Consider the following 25,205-nt stretch of genomic DNA (forward strand, 5'->3'; position numbering starts at 1 on the left):
ATGCCTGAAGGTAGTTTCAAATTGCTCTTCTGACTCAGTTCCTTCTTTTTGGATTTTAAATATGCTGTTACCAGTAAATAGTAAATCTATTATAACACTGGGTTGTGAGAACTTCTAGGTCTTAAGGAAGAAAGGAATGGCTGTATAAGTAATTGCTGGCCAGAAGGTGTAACATGTTTGTCAGACAAAACAAGTCAGAGGCCATAATATCCGAAGGAGAAAAGTAGATGGTTGTTTTAATGGAGTTGATACTGGCAGCATGAGCAGCAGAACCATAATTTCAGTGTCCTGTGGGAAGTTTTTTTCTGTTTCATTTATCAGTTTGAGCTTCTGTGTCCTCCTTTCACACCCCCTCTGGACAGTGCCTCAGTCCATTGCTCCAAGGAGGCTGGATGCAGATGCCACCCTATTGCATCCTGCAGCAGTACAGAGACAAGGAGATTATTTAGCAGCCTCACAGTACATTTCTATCTCATACTTTGCTCCTTTCAGAGGGTTACAAATGGTTTTACAGACTTTGAACTTGTAATCTATTAATAAAAAGTATACTTTTAAATTTCTTTAGCTCCTAAAGTGTTTTGGTTTTGTTGGTTTCCAGTCAGGTTTTTCCCAACTAAGCTCTGTGTTTATTTTGCCTGGGCTCTGCTTTCGTTTCTTGAAGCACAGCTTTAGAATTTAAAGTGAGCTTTGCCACTTGGTCATAAGGCTTGACTCTCCCCTGCCTCCTGCTCCTCCTCCTCTGCTCTAGGTTCTGGATAGAAGTGAGATCAGCTTCAAGGCTTGGTACAACTTCTTGTGTAGCCTCCATGCTGAGTTTAAGATCTTTAAGAGCCCTCATCCCCAGAAATGCTGCTTTTTTCCCCACCCTGCCTATTTCTCCAGTCCTTATTGACATTTTGTGTCAGAAGCTAAGCTAATTCCTTCTTGAAGGTATGGAATTTAACCAGGGTAACTGGGTTTCTTCATGGACCCACTTCCATCAGCCAAACCAGAAGCAGGAGGTAAGGCCCAAGTCAGGCCCCACAGTCCAAAACCAGCAGCCTGGCTAAGGAAATCCAGAACCAGTAAAGACATTTGAGTCTAAAGCCCTTCAGCCTCTCATGAAGTCTCTGCTCCCACAGACAGCTCAGCAGGGTAGCCCTGTTGTGCCTCTGCCCAGCTGGGAAGGAAGGTGGCCAGGGAAACAGAAGCCTTGGCCAGCTGCAGCCTCTGCTCATGCTGTGTGGGCCCTTTGCAAGGAGAGATCCCACCTGTGGCTCTGACTGCCTCGGTTATTTGGCTACATGGCATGATTGACAAGCTTAATTTAATTTTTGACTGGTCAAGATTTGGCTGATTTGATCAGTACAGTTCTCCAGAGGCAAAAAAGAAAAAGCCATTATTCCCACTTCCTGCTATATTTGACTTTGATAAAACAAGAGATTAGTTATCACTAAGGTAAAGGCATCAGCTGACCACAGTTTTCAGCTGGAGCATTGTGTATTTAAATGATAACGGGGCTATGTGAGCACAAACACCTTTTTGTTAAAGGTGCCTCCTACTTAATGAAGTGTTAGATGAAAACTAAATTGTCCCCAGGTAGTTTTAGTCTGGAGTATTTGGGTAATACACAGAGCAACAGCTTATTAAAATGGAAGAAGCAAACAAAAATAACAATGATGAAAGGGATCCTTGATTCAAAATGATATTGTGTGTCTCAGAGCATTGACATTTGTGTCAATATCGTATTAGCGGTAATCAAATTTCTCATTGTCTGCTGCAATGTAACCAACTCCTCGAGTGTAAAAGTCTATTAATCATGGAGGTGTGCTCTCTGTGCCTGTGTCAGTGGGAAGATAAATTAGGTGGCACTTTGCAGATCTGCTGAAAGAGAGGAGGACATGCATTGAGTATAGATGGAGCAGGATAAGCAAAACCTACTCCTAGATCTTTTTCCTTGACATTTTCCCTGTGCCAAGCCAAATAATGGTCCAGATTGTGCTTTTACTAACTATTCTGCATACTTCTGTATCACAGTTTTCATTTTAGACCAAATGAAAGTGCATTTCTGTGCTTATGGCAAGAAGTTGTGGGGGGCGAGTTTCTGTGACTGCAGACTATACAGGCAGTTTCACCCTCTTAAAATGGGAGTAACTACATTTCATAGTTGTCTTGGTTCTGACAGAAACTGCAATGCTTTCAGCAGGCTCTGGAGACCCAAGTCTGCTATAGCTTTGCCACAGATCTCCTGCATGATGTTGGCAGATCATTTTGCTCTACCTTGTTTCCCCTACTCTTACTGCAGGCAACAGCACTTCTGCATCCAGAAGGCACAGCCTTAATAACACCTCGTTAATGTTCATGAGATAGATCCAAAGAAAGAACTTGTGGGTGTGTTTTCTTCATTCCTGAAACTGTGTGAGGATGGGCTGCACAAGGCAGATGCCAGCTGGATGGATGGGGGGGGTCTCAGAGGCTCCTGCATCCTGTGCCATCCTCTTCATGGCTCTGTGAACAGCCCTTGCTGTGTGTGCAGCCATGTAAGAGGAGCCCTGTTACGCCTCTGTTTGGCTGGGAAGGACACTCCTCTTCCCAAGGGAGCGGGTGGCCAGGGAACACAAGCCTTGGTGCATGCTGTGGCAGGCCCTTTGCAAAGGAGAGGTCTCACCTGCAGGTCAGGTGTGCAGTGCTGTGTGTGCAGTCAGCTCAGACCTGCAATTTCTGTGGCCAGGATTACATGCATGGGGAACTTGACTCCATGGATCTTTTTCCGCATTGTTCCCCTGTCATCCTCTAGAACATGCTCTCATCCCAGTGACTTGCTTCCACACAGTTAGCCCCTGCTGCTGTGTGGGCTGTCTGAAGGGGCTGCATGTTTGAGGAGGTGATTTCAGGTTTTAGAGCATTTAAATGGGTGGGGATTACCTCAGGGACCAGTTTCACCTCATAGTGATCGGAGCCTCTTCAGGTGACAAGTGGTGACAGGATTCCTTCCTTTCCAACATGGAGCTCTTGGTAACAGCAGTGCCAAGTGTTACTGCAGTGTACGGGGTGTTTGGGCTCTGCAGTTTAGAAATCTTTGGTTGTCCATGGCAACCTGCAGGCACTGAAATATTGGCTTGCACGTATGTGGGGGTTTGAAAAGCTGCTGTTGCTGGAGGCTCCTAGGAAAAGCCTCTCAGCTCCGTCCCTGTGTGGACCTTTTCCCCATTGCCCCATCCCATCCCACGCAGGTTGTGGCTCCTGCCAGCACAGCAGTTTTTAGCAGGCTGCAGGTCCTCCCTAGGAGCATTGTGCATGGCCAGAGAGAAACCAGGATTGAGGTAATGTGTGCAGGACAGTCCTACCCAGAGGTAGCCCCCATCCAGCACAGACATCAGGGCTCTGATATCCACCCCTACACAGAAGACCAGAGTTCACTGGTGATTGATGCATCATAAAAGGCAGACTTGCTTGTAGTTGAAATTAGGAAAGAAGCAAAGAAAGAGATCAGAGCCACTCTATCTCACGCTCCCAGGTCATGATCTGGGCAAAATTCCCTGTGTCCCAGCTAACAAGCAGGAGGCAGGGCAGCATCCCAGACTGTAACCAAGTCATTGGGCCAAAGCAGTGGCTGTGTGACATGATTCAACACGGCAGTGTTCCCCCTCTGCTGCAAATGTCTCACATTAACATACTGGGTCACCCTGCACCTGTTTGTGACCTTGTCCCCCATGTGTTTTGGAGGACCCTTGTGTCAGCCAGCTAGTGCACACTCTATTCTGATGCAGGGTGTTGTGACAGCCCTGAAAGGGTCACTGCCACCTGTGCTTTGTCACTGCCTCACTCCTTAATATACCCCTCTGTGGGGAGCCAGAGCCTGGACCAACTGCTCAGCTTCAGTGAGCCACTTTTGCAGTATTACACTATGAAGACATTTTGAGCAGCTTCTGTGCTTTTGGCAGCCCCCAGTCCCTACTGTAATTAGGCTTGGGTGTCCTCCAAAATGACAAAAACTTTAAAAGCCCCAAGCGTAACCCTGAGCGAATGTAGGTGGGGCTATGATCCCCAGGAAACGTCATCCTGGGAGTCTTTCAGCTCCACTGGCCAGTTTACATAATCAAGACTTGACACAGCAAAAGAGAGACTTACAGTCTGATGGCTTCAGTCTTTTAATCCCTATTTCTACCAGTAATCCTTTCCCTGCAAGTAGGCCCTACTTGTCCAAGTAGTTCTCTTGGCTTCAGCAGAGTGTCTTTGGCCTGCCTGTACTTAATGTAAACTAAGATTACTTTTGGCATCTGTGGAATCCTAAAAAACTAAAACAGCAGAGTACGATTGAGGGCAACAGGCTTTACAGACCCAGGAGGTCACACTGGAGTTTACATTTGCTGCTGGCAATTCCAAGGGTTTGCTAGAACAGCCACAGCAGATGAATCTCCTTTCCAACTGCAGAATAAACACTGCATGTGGGGTAAATATTAAAGGAAAGGAAAGGTCCTTTGTCAAACATAAAGGATGTCTGTTTACCTGTAGCAGATACTGCTTATTGGAGTTTTGCAAGTCAAGAGATAAAGCCTTAAATGGGGACAGCCAATGCACAAAGATGAGGGCTCTTCCAGCTTTTCAAGTTTTGGGTAATTGTGGCCATGGCTAATTGTCACACCATGATGGCTTAACAGTTATGTGCTTGTGATTGTGCAGCCCAACTCACATGGGAAATGCTTCTTGGAGCCTAATAAGCACTGAGGTGCACATCCTGCGTGCTGCCATGGCAACAGCAGGATGCAGGAGAGCTGGGAGGTCTGGCTGCCAGGAGCTGCTGCACTTTGGCAGGAGAACTGCCCTTTGGATGTCCAAATTGGTTTAATTACCAGCTGTGGAAACTACCTGGTGTCTAGTGACTGATTCTTCAAACAAGTGATACCCCTGTGAGCAGAATGAAACCTTTGGTTGCTGGGCCAGCACAGCTGTGTAGGGGGGGGACAGGCAGTCCTGGGGACACTGCCTTGCAGTGCATACGCTGGCAGTGTTTATGCAAAACTGTCAGGCCTGATAAGGAAGCCCAGGAAAGCTCCACTGACGCTTTTCTGGCATTCAATATCAGATTGTGTTAGGAGGTTTTGTTTTTACCTTGCTTTCCTGGCCATTGCTGATGCCTGTCCCTTTTGCCGCTGACAGGGCACGTGCGGGCAGCCTTCCCTCCCTGCTGACCTTCTTTGGACAGGGCTGAGTGGGCTTTTGGCAGGAGAGTAGTAACAACAAATTCTGTCCATGGAGAACTGTGGTACTTTGACACTTCTTTGCCCCCAGCTGAGGTGTTTTCCTTGCTGAAAAAGATCATGGCTCTGCAATGCTGGGGCTGTGTTTGCCAGGTCAGCCAGGAAGAGAAGTCCCCTGCCTGAGCAGCAGTGTCCATGGGAACTGGTGGCTTGGATACCCTGTGTTCTCAGTTTTCCTCTGTGGCTGAGACTTCCAGCAGGGCAGCAACTTCTGTGCTGTGTCGTAGCCAAGGAAACCACATGAGGCCCTGTTGCTGGTGAGGAAGGACAGTGGGATGGAAAATTAAACGGGGGAACATGGTCCATGTAGGAGAACAGGGACATGAAATAATTCAAAATCCTATTTGTAGATCCTATGAAGTACTTTGGCAGCTTGGGTAGGTACCTGTTAATTCCAAGCTGAACAAAATCAACTGTTTGGGGGAGTTTTTTATTCCATTTGACAAACTGAAGGAAAATTATTCAATTACCATGGACATGAAACAGTTTTGTTTTGACATATCTCTGCTCAAACTGTGGTAAAAGTTAGTATTTCCCACTCTTGGGTCTTGACATGAAAGAGCAAGTGTTTTGCATCAGCCACCACTGCTGATTTCAGTTGCAGGATGCACCCTTAGCAATGGGTCTCCTGCCAATGTTTTGAGTGTTGCTACTGGGCTCAGGGGAGTGATGGTTGATAAAGCTGAGTCTTCTGATATGGCCCTTCACTCAGTCTGTGATATGCAGCCCAGGTCCCTCCATGCCAGATTCAGCCCATGAAATTAGAGGGTGGCTATCAAAACGATGCTCTGAGTGTCTCACGCCTCTCTGCTGAGGTGTTGGATAACCTGGTGAGCTCTCCCAGGAAGAGCCTGCATGGTCCTAATGCCAGCATGGAGTGGCTTCTGTGACATATGCTCCACGTGAATTCCCTGCACCCTCCACAGGTGCATCATTTGGCTGAAAACAGACAACTCTCATGGCTAATTATGTGTTGCTCTGCTACCTGCTAATTAAGGAAGGCTGCAAAGCTAAGATCTCTGGGATAGTGACCATCTGACTCAGTGAGTGCAGAGGTGAAGGGTAAAAACTTGGGAGAGAAACCTGGAATGGGTAATACAATAGTGCTTGGTTGGGTTTTTTAACTTTCTTCAGGATTTACTGACATTCCTGTTCAGAAATACAGCAACATGTCTGGGATAAAGAAAGGTATGTAAAGACCACAATTTCTAACTCAAGGGAAGTGAACACATTGCAAGTAGGAAAAGCCACTTCTTATCTGGCTGGAAAAGAAACCCAGTTGTGTTGGCACAGAAGCATTTTGGAAAATTAAACAGCAGGAAGGGAAATGACGCCGTGGTTCCACAGGTGTGCCACAGGGAGGCCATCAGAAGGGAGCTCCCTTGCCCTGCATACTTCAGAGAAGGCTGAGGGGAACTGCAGGGGTGGCTCCCACTGCTGGGAATTCAAGTGGATTTCCTGGGGCTGAGCATCCATGGCAGAGGGAGAGCTGAGAAGGTCTGACAGACTAAACAAACAATCTCTGGCCAGCAATGAGATCTCAGTACTGCTCCATGGTCCCTGTGCACTGCAGATGTACAAATGCACACCTCTGGCCATGACTTCACCTTGGTAGCTAGGCTGACAAATGCCATGGGGAGGTTTCTTAATGGAACATATACATTGAAGTCTCATTACAGTTCCAACATAGGGCTGGATTTCATAACCAGAATGGTGCCATCAAGCTTCTGAAATTAACATCTGGTTAAAGCCTGGTTTATAGGAACTTTTTAAACTCTTGATATAACACAAGATAAAAATGAGCCTGAATATGGAAAACCTGTACAAAATTATTCATTATGTGTGTCACTATGTATCTTCTTTTACATGGCATCTGATATGAATCAGGATATAACTTAGGGGGTTACTGAACTGTGTTATTGAGGTGTTGACGTCTCTCAATTCTGCATCACAGTAGCTGAAGCTCTGTTGTAAGGGATGGATGACTAAATGACAATGCACAGATGATGTGCCTCCTGTGGAAGCATCTATGGAAGATGCTAAATGGGTATAAGATACTATTCATATTATCAGTAATGAAATATCTGCAATACAAAATAACTTTCTTGTGTGCTAAGATTTCGGTATTGTCTGGCTTGCCTGGAGAACATAATGAAACTATGGCACCAATAGATAATACAACTGCAAGCTGAATTAACTGCAGTTTTTGATCCTCTGGCTAGATAAGACTTTGTGTTTTCTTATTATTGCTAAGTTGCAATAATTAATTATTCTTTGCAGAAAATATATTCTGTATTCTAATACCACTCTGCAGCAAAGATGAGACTCTTAGAAAAGCTTTAAATGTAACCTCATCAAGAAGTATTCTGGGCAGCACCAACATCTTAATGGTTAAAAAAACACAAAAAATTAGTACCTACAAGAACTGAATCTTTAGCTCCCTTTGTACATATATAATAGTAACAGGAAGGGAATGGAGTGACTGGCTACATGAAGACATTACCTTATATTTTACTATTACTAAAGCATTTTATTGGTCAAGGAGACCCAGCAGAACAGAAACAATAATTATTTCCTGTAGTACTAGTTTTACAACAGTGGAAATGCACCCAGTTGGCAAACCCCTTTAAATGAAAGCAGTGAAGGCATCTGATGGCTTGGGATTAACCATTTCCCCAGCAGTGCCAGTGAAGAATCACACTCCTCTTTCCTAAAGTGAACCTGCAGTCACTCAGACAATGGATACAGATTGATTTGCATGGGTAAAATCCCCTTTGAGTACCTGGTGCCTGCTCCACTGGCACTGTTTTCTTGTAGGATCTCCTGGAGACCTAAATGAGGCCTCTAAAGCTAAACCTGTGGCCAGGCGTGGGATGCCAGGAGGGAATGTTCACCCAGCTGGTCTGACGCTGATGACGTGCACAGGTAACCCGAGAGCTTGTTGCACAGCTTTTGTGACTGGGGTTGCTGTGGGATCATACAGAGATGGCTGATTCTGTCCCTGTGTGTGCCATGCTCTTGATGGCTCTGTCCTGGTGTATGCCATGCCCGTGCTGGCTCTGTCCCTGGTGTGCCATGCCCACGTTGGCTCTGTCCCTGGTGTGCCATGCCCACGTTGGCTCTGTCCCTGGGGTGCCATGCCCACACCAGCTCTGTCCTGTGTGTGCAATGCCAGTGTCAGCTCTGTCCCTGGTGTGCCATGCCCACACCAGCTCTGTCCTGTGTGTGCAATGCCAGTGTCAGCTCTGTCCCTGGTGTGCCATGCCCACGTTGGCTCTGTCCCTGTGTGTGCAATGCCAGTGTCAGCTCTGTCCCTGGTGTGCCATGCCCATGTTGGCTCTGTCCCTGGGGTGCCCTGCCCACACCAGCTCTGTCCTGTGTGTGCAATGCCAGTGTCAGCTCTGTCCCTGGTGCGCCATGCCCATGTTGGCTCTGTCCCTGGGGTGCCATGCCCACACCACCCCGCTGTGCTGCCCCTCCTGAGCACATGCCTTTCAGCTGTGTTTGAATTCAATGTGCAATGCCTGTTGCCCAGTAACTCACTGGCTGCTCAGTCCTATTCTGTGCTGCCCTGTCTGGATTATTCAGGAATATCTGGGAACCTGTGTTCCTGAACTGTCTGTTATCAGCAAGCCCAAGAGCTGGGAAGCCCTAGGAAGCTTTCACTGTACTCTGTGTACTTTTCCATTCCCTCCCACAACTCACACAACATAGGGCAACAACACAGGATGCAGTCAAATGGTGACCTACAAACGTCACTGTGAGTAAGGCTTTTTAATTCCTGTTTTAAAAGATCCCAAACTACAACTTGGTTTCAAACAGTACCTTCCCAGGGGTGCTTATTCCAAAGGACCACTTGAAGTACCCATTTTACTTCACATATATTCATGGCTTTCAGATGGAACAATTTCCTTTGTTATCCCACCTGGACAGGAATGTTTTTGTTATATATGGTCAGAAAATGGAAGTGAAAATACAAAAGCTGTGGTACAAAACCTCTTCTTGTTGCCAGTGGCACTTGAAATGTGCTGCATCATCAGGTTTGATGTTCTGAAAGAATGTTTTTTTACTTTTTGGCCCAGGTGGATGATTCTTAGGGCTTTTCCTAATGTCTTTAATAGCAGTGATGATATGCAGCTTATAGAATTCTGCAGCAATTGTTTCTCATTAGTCACTGACACAAAGCTTTGCACAGCAGAATCTATCTAGAGGTGCCACAGGGAGAAGACAAGAAAGAAAAATGTGTCATACTCTGAGGTAAACAGCTTTACTCCCTATTAGTCTGCCAGAGGCTGAATTAGTAATTGATGAAGCACTTTGCCACGATGAGATTTGTTTAGTCCACTTAGGATTTGTTTTTCTCTGTTAACACAGAGCTAAACAAGCAAGGCTGTGTCTACATGCTCTCTTGCAGATAGGAGCTTGCTCCATGCCTGGTGCCTGTCAGCTGTGAGCCACATCCCCGGCAGCACGGCTGCCTTGTTTGCACAGCACCGAGGGGAGGGCTAATATTCCCACAGTTACTCATCCCAGCACCGCACCCCCTTCCTCCACCAGGTGTTGGAGCTGCCTCTGCCTTGCTTGGCAGGGCAGGCACGCTGTCTGCCGCACAGGAATGCAGCTGTCACACACAGCGCTGCTGGCAGGCCGTGGGGAGGGCTGGCGACAGCCTTGGGCAGGGTGGGGGTCATGGCACCTTCAGCCAGCTCTGTGGCAGTGTGAACAAAGTGGTTCCTCTGCCTAGGGAACACATCTGTGGGAAGGTTGTGGCTTTTTCCATCTTTAACACACCCTATTGCTTATTAAGATTTGAGAAAGGTAGAAGTCCATATTGTTAAGATCACCACCAAAATTTTGTAAAGAAGCTGACACTGCTACAGGAAAAAAAAACAAAAAGAAAAAAGAAACAAGAATATAGAAAAGAAACACAAATCCCTATCTCAAAAAGTAAATCCAAACCAAATTAAATTTTCAAAGCCTCCTTCTGGACATAAATCCCCTATTTTTCTTTTGAAGGTCAGCATTAGATGATGCAAGAACAAGGCTGAACTTCCAGCCCATTAGGCTCTGCGGAGCCAGGCGGCAGACGGATGATGTGGTGTGTCTGCATACCTCCCCCAGGCACTGGAGAAAAGGTAAGATGTAAAACCCCTCCTGCAGTGGAAGGAGTTACAAGATCCTTCTCATCTTCAAGGGAATGCACTGCTGCCAAGGGTGCCATGGCACAAGCTCATGGAAAGCAGGAATCACTCCTAGAAGAGACACGGCTGGCAAAAGGAGAAGGCATTTGCAAAGCCTTCTGAATGTTGCCTCCCCTGGCTAAAACTGATAGGCAAGGGCTCACCTTGAAGGCACCTGAAGGGCTTCTGAGCCACTTCACACAACTCCCCAGTGCCGACTGTCCGGTGTGAAACAAGGAACTTGGTTCAGTCGGGAAGGCATAGGTTTGTCAGAGCCCGGTGTCCCACTGGAACTGCCCTCATCCTCCGAGTCGAAGTGTTTGTCTCTTCTATCAGCCTTGGCAGTGGGGCAGCTTAAGGGATCACTCCACAGTTTTGCTGGCATAAAGCTGGTATCTATTTTCCCTATGTAAGCAGAAGATACTGAATTGGTTTAGGTGACTGTGACTTGAGTCCCTGTGAACAGAGTGTGGGTTGTTCTGGCACAGCTACAGTTGGAAAGTGCTAATCCCCCCATCTGCACTTGTTAAACCTTTTAATTAAAGATTACTTTGATGAAGGTGCAAGGCTGAGAGGTCAGGGTTTTGCTACAGCACTCACCAGAGAGCAAGAAACAGCAGTTGTGAGTGGTAGTGGACTTTGAGACTTGTTCATTTGAGCTGTAGTGGAAAAGATGAAGAGGCACCAGCTCCTCTGCACTCCATCTGTATGGGGCGAAGTTAGACCCAAATTCCTCTGGTTCAAGCTGATTCACAGCTGAGCAGGAAAGGTGACCTAGAACTGCCCCACATCAGTGATTTCATGTAAGTCACCTGACTGATGTGTGAGGGATTTGTCAAAAGAGGGAAATTAATAACTTGCAGAAACACCTTGGAGGACTGGGTTCTCAGATGAGAACATGTACTAAAATGTGTGGGACCCAGGAAGAAAAGGCTACATTAGTGCAGCCACATGAGCACATGGCTCCTCTGGAATGAATAAGAATGCTGCAAATTCTGATTGTTTGCTTGCCCTGTGGTATTTACAGCGCCCTGGTACTCATTCAGCTTTCCTAGCTAACAGCTAGGGAGGTAGATGGAGCTGCATAGAATCCTGGCATCAGACACTTGACAGGCACCTTCCTGCTTCAGGCATCTGTCAGGAGGACAGCAGGCAACTTGGATGTGTTCCTGTGTCAGGAACAGGACCCCAGCAGAGTGGGGATTCCACAATGTACCTGCCCCACTGACTTCTAGAAGTTCCTCTCAAACCTGTGTGTCATTCCCAGGCATCACTCCTATTTCCTTGAGGAAATACTGACCCTGATGGCAGAATATCGTGTGTTTGAGATGCTGAAGACACCAAACTACTGTTTGCTAGGGTCTCCAGACTGCCAGACTGGCTGCCAGCTTGTTAAACACACACTGATGTGCCATTAGGGAGCTGAAGTGTCATCAATGTTATAAACCTGAACCTGTAGCTTAATTTAGGGGCTTGTCAGACATATGGTAATGGTCTGGTAAGGCTTGGTGAAAGGTGGCATTTGCAGGCATCTGTACATTTTTAATCTCTGTATACAATAAAATATTACACATTAGCTTTTGCTCTCGCTGGCAGATTTCTTGTGGGAAGATCTACTTTGGGACTCCAGTAGCACTGAATACTGAGCAAGTGACAGAAATAGGGAGTTTGGAGCAATGTCTTTGCTGGCGTAACTCCATTGCAGCCAGAGGGTGAAATCCCAGGCCTGTTGAGATGCATGGGACTTGTGCCAGGCTTCAACTGCTGAGAACTCTTTTAGCAACTCAACCCTGATTTTGCTTTGGACTGAAACCTCCCTGTGGATCTCAGCCTAGAAACACTTGCATCTTTCACACAGAAGAAAAATGTTCTGCAGAAAGCAAATGAGCTTGGAAATGATTTAAACTTCATCAGTGGAACCCTTGCTGTAGACATTCACTGTGGGCTAAATTTGGTTTGTGTGGTAAGACACAAAGTGGCTCAGAGACACTCGTCTCCCTCAGTGATGGAAGGGCTCATGCTTGGCTGCAGTCACAGTTTATTGGACGTGCTCCCTGTTACTCCTGTGAAAGGCAGGAGCAAAGTTTTGGTGCTCTCAGTGTAATTCATTCATGCAGTTAGTGCTCATCAACATTTTTTAAACACCAGGAACTCTAGATATTGACAATGTACTTCTCTCTTCTCTTTACAGTGTATATTGCTGTCCTGGCATCCCAGCTCCTTTTCCAGGCCTATCCATTGTCCCAGGGTATTTGCTGGAAGCTCTTGAGAATGCAGACACACCTGCATCAAAGTCCCTGTGCTCCTGTTTGTGAGACTACAGCCCCAGAAAGGTCAGAGTGGTGCTTCCATTACCCACAGCTGTGACTTGATAACCTTATGGTTCTGAGGTCAAAAATTAAGCACGAAAAGAGGGGTTGGAAAACCAAAATAAATTAACAATAATTCTGTTTTCTTTATACATTTTAAAGAAGCAGGATGGGGAAAACTGTTTTGCTTTGTAGGTCACCTTCACAGAAAACAGGAATCATTCAGTTGCTGCTGGATAATACCAAGGGCACCCTCGGAGGCTGGCAATTGGAATGATTAAAAAAATATGAGCAAGATTTTTAGTGTCTCCTTGAGAAACAAACAGAGCAAAATTGTTCATCAGTGGTGGAACAGACACTGTAAACAATGTATTTAATGAATCTGGAAGGATCTTTAAGGGAGCAGATGACCAGCTCTGTCTTTCCAGCACAGTCCCAGTCCCTTACAGAAGGAGTTTGTGACCTTGCCTTCCTATCCCACACATCAAGCTTTTTGCAGCTGTGTTTCTTTTTGCATTTTAGAAAACAGGAAATATTTCACAGAATCACAGAATCAATGAAATTGGTTGGTGATTTAGCGCAGGTTGCCAAGGATTGTGTCCAGTTGGTTTTTGAGTATCTCCATGGAGTGAGATTCCACCGCCTTTCTGCACAAATGACTTGCTTTTGGGCATTCTCACAGTAAAAAAGAAAAATGGTTTTTTGTGTTCAGGTGGAATCTGGTGTTTCAGTTTGTGTCTCTTACCCTGTCAGTGGACACTACTGAGAACAGTCTGCCTCCCTCTTGTTCTCTGTGCTGGGGATGGACCTTGGCAGCACCTGCAGGTGATCTTGGAAAGCCAGGCAGCTTTTCTGGATGCTGTCATCTCCAGGACCATGTCACAAGCAGATCCCTGAAGAGGCCAAATTCTGCTCTTCAAAATCAGAGTTTTCTTGCCTTTTGTGCCACTGTCCCTTCTCAGGATCCTGAACTCCACTGTCTCACAGGCACTGGACCAAATGCTGACCCACCTTCATGTTTGCAAGCAGTTCTTCCTTGATTCTGAGGTCCAGCAGAGCACCCTTGCTTATTTCCTCGATCAGCCACGCCAGGGAGTTGTCAGTGTGCTCCTGAACTTGCCTAGATTGCTTGGGCCCCTCCTGCTGTGTTGTCATTTCTAGCTCAAACCTGTTCCTAGCAGCTTCAAAGGAAACCTTGGTGTAAAATAAATCCACCTCCTCCATGCTGGCTGCTGGTCCCTGTGCTCCCTGCTGCAGGCCCGGTGCAGCATTTCCAGGTGTGCTGGCTGTGAGGTGGCTTGGAGCCCACACCTGGTGTCCTGTGCACCTCTCCAGCTGCTCTGGGGCACCAGCACTTGCCTTCCTGGACGGATGTTCACCCGAAACCATCTCACCAGCGACATACCACATAAGTGTTCTTGGTGAAGTGTGTTAGTGTTTTCTGCTTTTCAGCTAACAACACTTGTGACTTCCTTTCTGCTCAAGGCTCACCATAATGTGAATAAGCTTTCTTAACTGGTTGTTTTAAGGGTTTTTTTCCTTGAAAAGTTGAAGGGTTCTCCTCAAATCTACTGTGCTTAGGGCTGAAAACACAGGATACAAAATTATTCTTTCCAAGGGCTCTAAATAGATGTGGCAGACAAAAGGAAGAAATGAAGGCAGAAAAACCACCTATGTATGAAAAAATATTACCAGTTCTAAATAAAGGTAGAAGTATATTTGTCCAACCTTTGCTAGAGACACTGTCATTCCTAGAGTTTGGTTTGAAATCTTTCCCAAGTGACTAAATTTAAAGCCATTCATGTAGTGAAATACAGTTGATGACTCTGAAAGTTTTAGTGCTACCGTATTATAGATCCCACCAGGAGATAGGCCCCTGAGGGAGTCTGTCATTTCCCTCATCTGCACTCACTGAAGGATTCAGTACAGAAGTGGATTAAGCTCTTGGGGCACTTTAAGCAAACTCTCCTTTCAGATTCCTGCAGCGTATTTCATTCTGAGCCCCGAGTGGCACCCAGCAAGGCTGCTCTGCTGCCTAAACACAAATACTGCTCAAAATTCCTTGGGCCAGAGCTCCCGTGTGGCAGAACGTGTGGCCAGGCGTTTCACAACTGCTGTCATCTATGGATTTCTGCTCGCACAAATAGAAAGGGAAAGCCCAGCTAGCTCGGTTTGGCTCTGACAAGGAGCAGCAGTGCACATACACTGCTCAAATACCCTTCCTAAGGGGGAGAGCTGAATTACAGGACCACCTGCACGTGTCTGGGCTGTTGTGTGGCACAGAGCTGTTTCCTTGGGACCCACCAGCCAAGGATGTCACAATGCTTGTGGGGGCTAGTCCACCACCTCGATGGCTTCCTGCCTGGAGAAGCTGCCCTTCCCTCCTATTTTATCCCCTGCCTACAGCCAAGCTCAAGGGAATAACGCATCTCCCCAAGAAACTGCTGGCAGAATTCAGATGCTTTGAGAACTTTTTTCGTGTTCATCACGATTTAGACTCACATTTTAAGCATAGGAAGGTTTAAATCAGGCTCCGGCACAATCCCTGGCTTTCCCTACGTGCCACGAGCATTCGGTCCCAGGGGCAGAATGATGTTGTGTAGCCCTGCCAAACCCTGAGGTGCCCCAGACCTGACAACAGCCTTTTCTGCTTGGTGGAAACCAACACCAAATCTCTTCCGGAAAACAAAAAACTATCTCACAAATCTTTATGTCTTTATTCCTAGTGAAGGAGGGCGGAACTGCCGGGAAATCGCCCTCCGGGAAACCTGTGACAACGCTCCTCTCACTGTTACAGCCGGGGCTTAAAATGGCGCGGAAGGGCAGCGAGCCGCTCCCTTACTCCGCTGCGCCGCACCAGCCGCTCTCGGGGCGCCGCGGGGCTGGTGCCCGGAGGGAAGTCAGTCGGTGGGCAAGGGGCTGAGGGGAGGCCGAGGGGCTGAGGGGAGGCAGGGCGCGCTCACGGAGCACACCCGACTCGGCAGCCCCGACTCAGCAGCGGCAGCGCCCCGAGAACGAGAAGATGGCGGCAGCAGCGTTGACCAATCAGCGCGCGGCGCCGGCTCGCGCCCGCCCGTTACCCAGTCCCGGCGCTCCGCGTGCCCCGGACGATTCCATTCGCCGCAATCGCCCCCTCCGCGCGCCCGGGTTGGTGGCGCCCGGCCGGTATAAAGCGGAGCGCGGCGCACGTGTGCGCCTCAGTGCCGGCGGGAGAGGGAGGCGGGGTGGGGGCTGTGCTGCTGGTGTCGGTGTGGAGAGGGAGCGGTGGGGGTCGGGCGTGCCGCACAGTCACCGCACAGCCCCTCGGTGCTCGTGTCCCCGTCCCCTGTGAGGGTCGCCGGTGCCCCCCTGCCCGGCCCCGCGCTTCTTCTGCTCCCCCGCGGGATGCGGGCTCGGCCCGCCCCGCTAGCCCTCACCCCCGCGCCGGCCGCAGCATGAGCGCGGCGAGCGACACGTATTTCCTTATAAAAGACATAAAACCCGGACTGAAAAATTTAAATGTCATCTTTATTGTGCTGGAGATCGGTAAGTGGCGCCCGGCACGCCCCACCCCCGGGCCGCCCACGCGTGTCACGGCGGGCGGGGGGGCCGGCGGCGCCGTGCCCCCCCTGAGCCGCGCTTCTCCCCGCAGGGCGAGTCACCAAGACGAAGGACGGGCACGAGGTGAGGTCCTGCAAGGTGGCGGACAAGACGGGCAGCATCACCATCTGCGTGTGGGACGAGATCGGCGGCCTCATCCAGCCGGGGGACATCATCCGCCTGACCAAAGGGTGCGTACGGGGCCGCCCCGCGCCCGCCGGGCCGCGCTGCCCTTTGTCACCCGCGGGGCCCCTCCAGGGCCACGGGGGACACGGCCGCCGCCTCCGACCCGCTCCCTGTAACCGAGCCGGCGCCCTAAGGTCACTTGCCAAATTAAACCCACCTTTCCCAGGCCAGAACATGCCTAGCGTGAGTGTACAGGCAAGGAGGGGCGTGGGTTTGTAATGAGGAGGTGGTGGTGAAGAGATTTGTGTTGGCTTTAAAAAGCTTCCTCGGAAAATACTTCTGGGGCAGGGGGGAATGCAACAGTCAGTCCTGGCCTGTAAATCAAGCAGGGGAAGTCCCAAAGCATGTTCTTATTTTCACAGCTAATTCCTTACTCTCGCAGTCAGCTCCCTAATGAAAGGTGAGGATGATTACATATCACACAGAAAAGTTGCTTTTCATTAGAATGATGTAACAAAAGTGACAGGCAGAGGTGAACCTTTTCAGTTTCACTATAAAAATTCATTCTAGGGCTACACTGTAGAATGTGTTAATTTGTTGAGGTTCAAATAATTACTCAGAGGTAATTTAATTAAAAAAAGAAAGCAACCCAACCCCCAAAGTTGTTGTGAGAATGTTACAGGCAATCTGAAAATCCTTTTCAGTGTCACTTAAATTGTCACTAGCTAAGTCATAGTAAGTTTCATTTGAGTTCTTCATGCCACTTAGGTTGCACTTTTAGCAATCCATTACACCGATCCTTTGACCTACAGCACTCTAGGATCTGCAGTGTGTGTAAGGTCCTGTTAATTTGTTTTTATGAAAAAGTAGGTGAAAGGCAACTCGGGCTGCTAACTGGGCTGCTCTTAAGTTGTTCATTTGAGTGTAATTCTCAGTTCTGCACTGAAATTGCATGACCCTTGCCACCAAAACTACAGCTGCTTCCTCCTATGCGAATGTCCTTTTACACGAAATGAGCTGACTCCTCAGCAGAGGTGGTTCTGGGGAAGGCTGCTTGCGTGGAGAGCACGTGGAGCGCAGGGATGGGTGGAACTAAACCAGAGCTCTGGGCCAGCACAAAGCCCCGTGTGTAAATGACATTGAAACAAATTAAGAGCAATACTGTTCAGCTGCATTACTGTACTCCCTTCTGTGACTGGCTTACTGTAACTGCGTTTCTGTGCAACGAGTCATGGCATTGTTTAATGTAAAAAACCGAGCTTGGCTTGTATGTATTAAATTTATGAGGTGACATCAGAGATTCTGGTGGGTGGCAAAGTCATGCCTTCGTTCACATGAATTACATGCTCCCTTAGGACTGCGGAGGGAGTGAAATGGCAAAAGCTAAATCCATTCTGCTTTGGCTCTCATCTTCAGAAAACTGGCCTCATGCTGGCATACAGGGTTCTCCAAACACAGTTTTATATTTAAATAGAATTGAGTGTGTGATGTTGCCATTACAAGGCAGGTAAATTTCAGCTCTGTAGGCCAATCTGGCTTCATAGTGCAGGATGCCCTCTGATGCAAGCAGAAAAGCTTACACAGGAACCACCAGTAAACATGCCTTTTTTTTGCCCCTTGCTGAATTTCAAGCTGCAGATGCATTCCTCTGCAAAAGCAGACACTGTTGCTTGCTTTTGTCACTGGGTGGTGAACCCAGTTAGAGGAAGCTGTTCTACTTAATATTTCTAAATTTGAAATTAGTGCTGGAGTTTAGTGCTTTATGGCCAGCACTTTTTGAGATAAAAACCAATGCTTGCATACGTGGAATAACTTTGTGCTGGGGGTTGTTAGTCACGTGGTTTGCTGGGTCTTTTTCCAGTAAATGTATATTTGACTTACGTTTATTATTTGGTAGCTCTTTCCCTTTGTTTTCTGCCACAAGACTGCCTGACTAGCTGGTTATTAAAGGTTAAGCAGTGAGGGAATCTTAAAAGTGAATCTATGAAGTGAAGAACACTAATCCTTGTTCTGGATGGAAAGCTCCCAAGATAGTATCTGCAGTTACAGTGCCTGTGCTTTCCTGCTGAAGTACAATGAAGGTTATCACTGCACTGGCAGTGCTGTCCTCTCCTGCCAGCCTGACTCCTCCCTGGTGCCTCTTCAGGGCCCTGCCTTTGGCCGGATGTCTCCCAGTCTCAGCAGATAAGGCAGAGGGCAAGAGGAAGGTTTGTTATCTCTGTTCCAGAGATACACCCGGAGTGTAAGGAAGTGGTGACTTTTCCAGAGTGGTGACTCCTGTGAGTGCAGTTGCTGAGGCTGCCTGTTCCTGTGCTAGAAGACACCTATATTCTTTTTAACTCCCTTACACTGTGCCTGTGTTTCTGGTCTGCATTTTCCTCATTCTCTACACATATGTGATGCTCCTCACTGAAGGGAACAATTACACAGAAAGTTTTGTATGGCTCAGATTTCTGTGCTTGAAGTCAAGTGCCACCATAAAGAACAGAGTGCACTCACCCTGTCTTTGTAAGGGAACGTTCCTGCATTCAAAAACCAATTTCAGTGTGTTTCTATACATCACTTGGAGTTTGATGGCCAAACTTGTGCCTTTGAAAAACCCAGTCTGGTAAGGACCTATATTAAGAATGGAAACACTTTTGAACATACACATTCAGTAGCAGTAGCTGTTCTCCAGCAAGCAAAGGTGATTCTTCCTGGCTCCTGCTGAAAGCAGAACTGAGAGTTGTCACCAAATATAACACAGATACTGCTTTTGGCAAAATGCCTTTTCTCTGCAGGACAAGTCATAAGGGTTGTTCCAGTCAACAAAAGAGCATCCAATCTCAAAATAATTGGCTGCTTTCCTGGAATTGTCAAAGGAGTCTGCTGAGTTTCCGGTACCTTTTGCTAGAAGTAGTACATGGGGATCTGTAAACCATTGGTGTCGGTGACATTGAGGAACCTGGGAATTTTTTTAGTCCATGCTGGCATGTAATACTTGTTAACTTCCTGGAAGATAGCATTCTTCCACTTCCTCTGTAAGCTCATTCACTAAGAAACTGCTTCACTTCTCCTTTCTCTGGCCAGGTACGCATCTCTGTGGAAAGGATGCCTGACACTTTACACGGGACGAGGAGGGGAGCTGCATAAAATTGGGGAGTAAGTATTGTGTGTTCATACCTGTCAGCAGAGTGCCATGGTAAGTATGAGACCTGGTAGCTCTTAGGAAATGGAATTCAGGGCAGCAAAAGTGTGTTCTCAGTTGGTTGTGGGTATAATGAGCTCTGACCCTGTCTGGACTGTAGGTACTTTGAGGAAAACCAGCCTCCTTCATTGGCACAGGTCTAGGAGGAGGAACTGTATAAATGACAATCTGCTTTGCTTACCTAGGCCTTATCTTGATTAACCACTTAATTTTGGTGGAAGTCTTTTGTATGTGTGTCATCCTTGAGGGACAGGCAATGCAGAGAAGGAAGAGCAAGGTCACTCCAGTGAATCATATCCAAGCAGAAGCAAGTCTCATTAAACCTGCTTTAAATTGCCCACAGACTGGGGCAACAGCTTCTGCCTAAGAACAAACATGACTAACATACTTGAGCAATAGAAAAAACTAGCAACATTTTCTAACCAGAAGAGTACTTCCACTGTTGCACAAAGTGCTGTGGGAAACCTTGCAGTCATCAGGGAAGTGGGGCTCTGGGGTTGCTACATATCCTCCTTTATGGTTCAGAAACGCCCAGTGTTCAGATGGATTTACACAAAAAAAAAATCTATAGATTGTCTTGTACAAAATCCATTACCTCAGAAGTCACCCAGCTGACTTACTCTCCAGCACGCTGGAGTGATGAGAGTCCTTATCTGAGTTGTACCTCTCAGCAGCAGGTGGGAGCTCCGCTTGAGTTTAACCATTCTAAGCAGTGTAATGATCCAGATCTTTCTTCTTCTCTGCCATAATTTCCATGTTGTGAGTTGATGAGCCTATTCTGCCACAGTCCCCTTGAGTGGAAAAGGATGCTTTGAATTTCATTGCCTGTTTTGGGCTCCCCTGTGCTATTATTGTTAATGGGGCACTGCACAGTATGGGAGTGTGTGGGAGTGAGTTTTCTCTAGAGGTGTAATGCAGTCCCTGTCTGGGAGCAGGCTGGGTGACTCAGTGCCTCAGGTGACCTTGTGAGTGGGTGCTGGACAAGATTATGCAGCTGGAAGAGAGACAAAGGGAGCCCTTTCATCACTTTTTGTTTTACTTAGGCCAGTTTACCTCCCTGATTAAATGAATCCTTGCCTCTGCTTGATTGAAATGCCCTCATCAGGAAGATGTGGCAGCCTCACCACAAGCCTATAAAGGGATCAAAGAGCCTTTTAATACCTACAGATATTTTCTGAACAGTGGGGTCTGGAGTAATTACTTCTATCTGATGGGATGTGTCAAGAATATATGCTCTGTGAATTGTGGAGCTGAGAACTCTGTTAAAAAATGGCTTTAGAACTTTCTAATAATCCTAATTTCTTCCCAGGTTCTGCATGGTGTACTCAGAAGTGCCAAACTACAGTGAACCCAACTCAGAACATGTCGGGCAGAACAAACTGGTATGTTAAACTTGTCTGAGGCTTCTGGCCTAAAGTGCTCTTTGTTCTGAATATTTCACACTAGACTATGATCAGATGTGACTCTTCTGGAAGAAGGGACTCAGTGATATATAGCTAAAAATGAGCCAATAATTGAAGTAGCAGATAAATTCCATGTGGAGCCACTGTAAGAACAAAGAGGGGAAAGAATCAGCCCCTTTCTGTAAAAATAGGAATTTTCTTTCTCTGATCCATGTCTATTTTTTTTTTTTTTTTACTTTTCTCTAAAGGCACAGGGTGAACAGAATAATATTTCTGCATCAAGTGGTATGGGTACTTGTACTTTTGGGCCACTGGGTAAGTTCTTTTCAGTTTGTAGAAGTGAAAAAATGAGAAACACTTAATGGGAATAGAAATTTATTTCAAGGGTTCTCCATTCTTGGGATAAAATGTACTAGGCTCTAAAAAGTCATTCAGACTGGGGCCAGAACCTCAAGCATGTAAGCATGAACATTTTCTGAAACTGTTTTTAGGATTTCTTCTGTACGAGAGAGGAGGAGATTAGAATATCTGGGTTGCCTATATCACATAAGAGGTCTTGACTAATCTTAAATTGTTGTGATGCTTTTGAAAAGTTTTTGCTGCACTTGAAATTCTGCTTTTTTTAAACTTCCTGAGCCATTGGCTTTAAAAATTACTTCAGTCTTGCTAGACACCATGGCTTTCCTGCCTGGTTAGCTCACAAAAGCAGATGTGGTGGTAATCTGAATTTCAATATTTGACTTACCCAGATCATTTTGTGCTGTATTTAAACACAGAATCTTAAATATGAAAATGCTTCAAGGCTTTGAGCAGGTGTAAACTGAGAGGGAACCTTAGTTCCAGCCTGCCTACACAATGCCCATATTCAGTAGCTGGTATTATACAGCTGTTATCATGACCCTTCTTGCTTTAGTTGAGAAAGGGATGGAGGGAAGGTAGTTTGGGAAAGGAAGGGTAAGCTGTGATTTGGGGTTTTGCAGTGCCAGGGAGGCTTTTCCTTCTGGTCTTCAGGGTTTGGTGTTTACTGCAAACTCCACGTATTCCCTGTTGGTAAACTTATGTAAGGAATCAGTGATTTCAACCCATGGAACTCGTGATAACGTTTTTTCTGTCTTTTTAGGAAATGGTTTACAAACTGGACCTGAAGCAAGTGGATTTCCATTCACATATAACCACGGCCACATTTATGCAGGTAGTGGGAGAGGCAATGGACGAGGACCTGTAAATCCAGCAGCAGCTAATAGTGTTCAGCCTCTTCCCCCTGCTGTCAGTAACGGGAGGGACCCACGCAGGGCCTTTAAAAGATGACTATGCCAAATGTGTGTGTACAGCTTGCTTAAACTCTACACTCTACTTGAACACTTACTGCACTTTTATTTATAGTTAACTGTGAACCAGTTTGTCCTTTGGTTTTTGTTTTTTTGTTTTTTTTTTTTTAACTTTTTTGGTGTATGGAGCAAACTTGATGTGATCTAGTTCTTGTTTTGCATCAGGGAAGCACAGTGAGTCTTCCCCGTACATAAAGGGGGTAGGGGGAGAAGGTAGATATGAGGAAGTAAGGGTCACAGGTGAAAATGTCTCAATTAAAACTCAGTGCCCTTTGCTGAACAGAAGAAAATTTCAGTTATGTACATGTATTTTTGTTGGTCAGCCATGTAGCCTTAATAGGTCTACTCTGTCCTGTGTACGCATGTGTTGACTTCCGTTAGGGATAATGGGAGCTCTTTGTATGGGAAGAGAAATGAAGGGAAGAACAAAAGCAGTCTGGTGAGCTAGGTGTCCTGGGAATTAATACAGCTTGTGAAGCAATAAGTGTAAGGAAATGGTGATGCCAGACCTAGTGGTGTCTCTGGAATCAGGGAATGGATAGCTTGAATTAAAGCTGAAGATGTGGTGAGTGTCGTGAAGCTTGATTCTGATTCCAGAAAGGTATACACTACTTGAAAAATTCTGTCTAAACACCATTATCACTGTCAAGGAAAGTGACAGTGATTTTTGCTTTGGATAGAAGCATGGATATTTGTTCTTGCTTTGCATGAGATAGCAGAATAGGAGGATCTAAATTCAGACAGTGTTGGGAAATATGCATTTTGTAGCCTTTCCTTTTGTCAAAGCCCAAGGTTACTTTGCAGGAGCCTGAATTTCCAGGAGTGGACTGTTCTCAAATGCTGCATTACCCAATTACTTCAATGAGTCTGCCTACTCCTCCTTCCTTCATTCACTTTTCCAAATAAATTATGTATTAGATGAAGCTGTATATGTGGATTGCAGAGGTACTGGCCAAGCACACAACTGCACTTGTGATGCTGTTAAGCTTTCCTTCCTCTGTTTTATATGAAACATGAATTATCCCTTGAAGAGCCTTCTCCATATCCTGGGAGGCAAATAGCTGGTTTTATTTCTGAGATCACAAATGCCTTGACTCTAGATGAGAGTCCAGTGCCATATTTCAGATCAGGTTCAAAAACAACTCGGAAACTGAGATGTCATACTGGATTCATCTGTTTAACTCTTCTTAACTGACCTCTCAAATAAAAAAAAAAATTGCACTAACCACATCAAAAACAAATCTAACTTTCTTTCTGTCAAGCCATAAAGACTTCATGACAAAAGGCTGTTTCTGAATTGTGAGTTGTCTCTGGTCATTCACGTTATTCGAATCTACCAATGTGTTACTAATGTTTACAAGTTGTTTACATTTGATACTTTTTGCTTTTGGTACTCTATCATGATATGTTGAAAATTGTTTCTAATTGGTGCAAGTTCCCTACTTGGTGTGAAATACTGAACTTTGAAATGCAAGCGTCAGCAACAACAAAGTGCTGAAGGGTGGTTGAGAGAGACCTGTGTGCCGAGACACCTGAGGGTAAAGTGCTTTCCTGGTACTTCCAGGTGGAACTAGAGAAACTTGTTTTGGACACAAAAGGGTGGCATGCCTCAGGAGATCCCCTCTGCATGCTGCTGTGGAAGAATATACTGGTCATTGGTGAAGCAGAAAGCAGGCATTTCTGGGGAAATGGTGTAAGGAGGTGACATGTAACTCAGGGACTTTAAATTGCTTACTTGTTTAAATAAATGTGATGTATAGTCTAGATGCATGGACAACCTTCTTCTGCAGTGTTGCTCTAAGACATATGACATGCTTGTGAGAAGGAAGCCCAGAGGACTTCTAAACCCAGGAACTATCTGTGATGTGTTCCAGAGGTACATGAGATGTAAGTATGGTGTGAGAGCCATGCTGCCCGGTCAGTAGTAGCTGTAAAGTTAGCAAAGTGAACAGTGCAGGTGATGGCATGGTGGGGTCTTCGTGTTCATTGGACTATCTCCAGTGTGGATTTCAAGTGCACACTGGTGGTCTTCTCTGTGGCATAAAGAAGTTAAAATCAAGGGCAATCCTGTGTTAGTGTGTGCTGAGGTGCCTGATGTTTGTAGCTCTATGCATCTGAGCTTTTATTAAGCTAATAAACAGAATACTTGTTCACAAATGCCAAGTAAAAAGTGATATGATTAATGCTAATAAGAGGCATAAGAATAAAACCCTGCAGTGAAGTGGATGATTGATGTGCAGTTGGGAGGAAAAAAGCAAGAGACTGGTCTTCACATTCTCAAGGTTAGTAACATTCCTACTTTCCTGTTTCTTACATTAAACTATTGCAGTTTATTAATAAATTTTTACTTCTTTGCAGGGGAAATCTGTGCCCTGAAATGGACATGGACTTAAATATAATTTTTCAAGGTCCTCTGATCTTCCACTGAACCTGTGACAAAGTTGTTTCCCTCAGAGGTATCAGTGTCGAGATAGTGAGCTCTCAGCTTGCAGAGGAATCTGGGAGCCTTACAGCTGTTGGGAACCTATCACCTCGGTTCACAGACACACATCTCTGTGCAAACAAGCAGTTGTGAATTACTGTAACATGCTAAGGCAGTTCCTCGGTGCTCAGTGATGAGGTCAAGGAGTCTCTCTGTAGATGTCTTCCTGTTAATGGTTAGGCTGCACTTAGGGTAGTCTCATTCTGGATAATACAGATTTCCAAAGGAAAAGTGTCCATGTACCCAGACACAAACTGCACAGTGCTGAAGTGCTGCTGAGTAGTCCCCATACACTCGAATCACAAGATGCCCTGTTCTCATCACCTGACAACAACTCCCCCTCCCCTACCTGCCCAGCACAAGGACTGATG

General features: G+C 46.3%; 1 protein-coding gene and 2 long non-coding RNA genes across 9 annotated transcripts in view; 2 read left to right on the forward strand and 1 right to left on the reverse strand.

The window, feature by feature from the left end:
* Nucleotides 1-209: 209 nt before the first annotated feature.
* Nucleotides 210-5,059, reverse strand: LOC128809638 (uncharacterized). Of its 2 annotated transcripts, XR_008437808.1 has the most exons (3): nucleotides 4,489-5,059; nucleotides 2,923-3,041; nucleotides 210-416 (listed from the first exon to the last, which is right to left on the reverse strand). It is a non-coding gene; the product is annotated as an uncharacterized LOC128809638 (long non-coding RNA). The 2 variants fall into 2 exon arrangements; XR_008437807.1 differs by lacking the exon at nucleotides 4,489-5,059 and having other exon boundaries at nucleotides 2,923-4,479.
* A 574-nt stretch (nucleotides 5,060-5,633) lies between these two features.
* On the forward strand, nucleotides 5,634-15,468 carry LOC128809637 (uncharacterized). 4 transcript variants are annotated; one of them, XR_008437806.1, is made up of 6 exons: nucleotides 5,634-6,283; nucleotides 6,375-6,428; nucleotides 8,058-8,165; nucleotides 8,955-10,375; nucleotides 12,612-12,753; nucleotides 12,925-15,468. It is a non-coding gene; the product is annotated as an uncharacterized LOC128809637 (long non-coding RNA). The 4 variants fall into 4 exon arrangements; XR_008437805.1 differs by having other exon boundaries at nucleotides 8,955-9,000; nucleotides 9,139-10,375; nucleotides 12,612-15,468; XR_008437803.1 differs by having other exon boundaries at nucleotides 12,612-15,468.
* A 473-nt stretch (nucleotides 15,469-15,941) lies between these two features.
* Nucleotides 15,942-25,205, forward strand: part of NABP1 (nucleic acid binding protein 1) — a 93,525-nt gene continuing 84,261 nt past the window's right edge. Inside the window, exons 1-7 of one of the 3 annotated variants that reach the window (XM_053981739.1) lie at nucleotides 15,942-16,254; nucleotides 16,361-16,499; nucleotides 19,504-19,575; nucleotides 20,931-21,003; nucleotides 21,273-21,339; nucleotides 22,145-22,216; nucleotides 23,917-24,116. In XM_053981739.1, the coding sequence (XP_053837714.1) occupies nucleotides 16,164-16,254; nucleotides 16,361-16,499; nucleotides 19,504-19,575; nucleotides 20,931-21,003; nucleotides 21,273-21,339; nucleotides 22,145-22,216; nucleotides 23,917-24,014 (612 nt within the window). In that variant the 5' untranslated portion in view covers nucleotides 15,942-16,163 and the 3' untranslated portion in view covers nucleotides 24,015-24,116. Of the gene's footprint in view, nucleotides 16,255-16,360; nucleotides 16,500-19,503; nucleotides 19,576-20,930; nucleotides 21,004-21,272; nucleotides 21,340-22,144; nucleotides 23,282-23,916; nucleotides 24,117-25,205 lie in introns of those variants that run through there. The other 2 variants (XM_053981740.1, XM_053981738.1) reach the window with 2 other exon arrangements.

The sequence above is a fragment of the Vidua macroura genome, chromosome 7, assembly GCF_024509145.1.
Source record: "Vidua macroura isolate BioBank_ID:100142 chromosome 7, ASM2450914v1, whole genome shotgun sequence".
Taxonomy (NCBI): domain Eukaryota; kingdom Metazoa; phylum Chordata; class Aves; order Passeriformes; family Viduidae; genus Vidua; species Vidua macroura.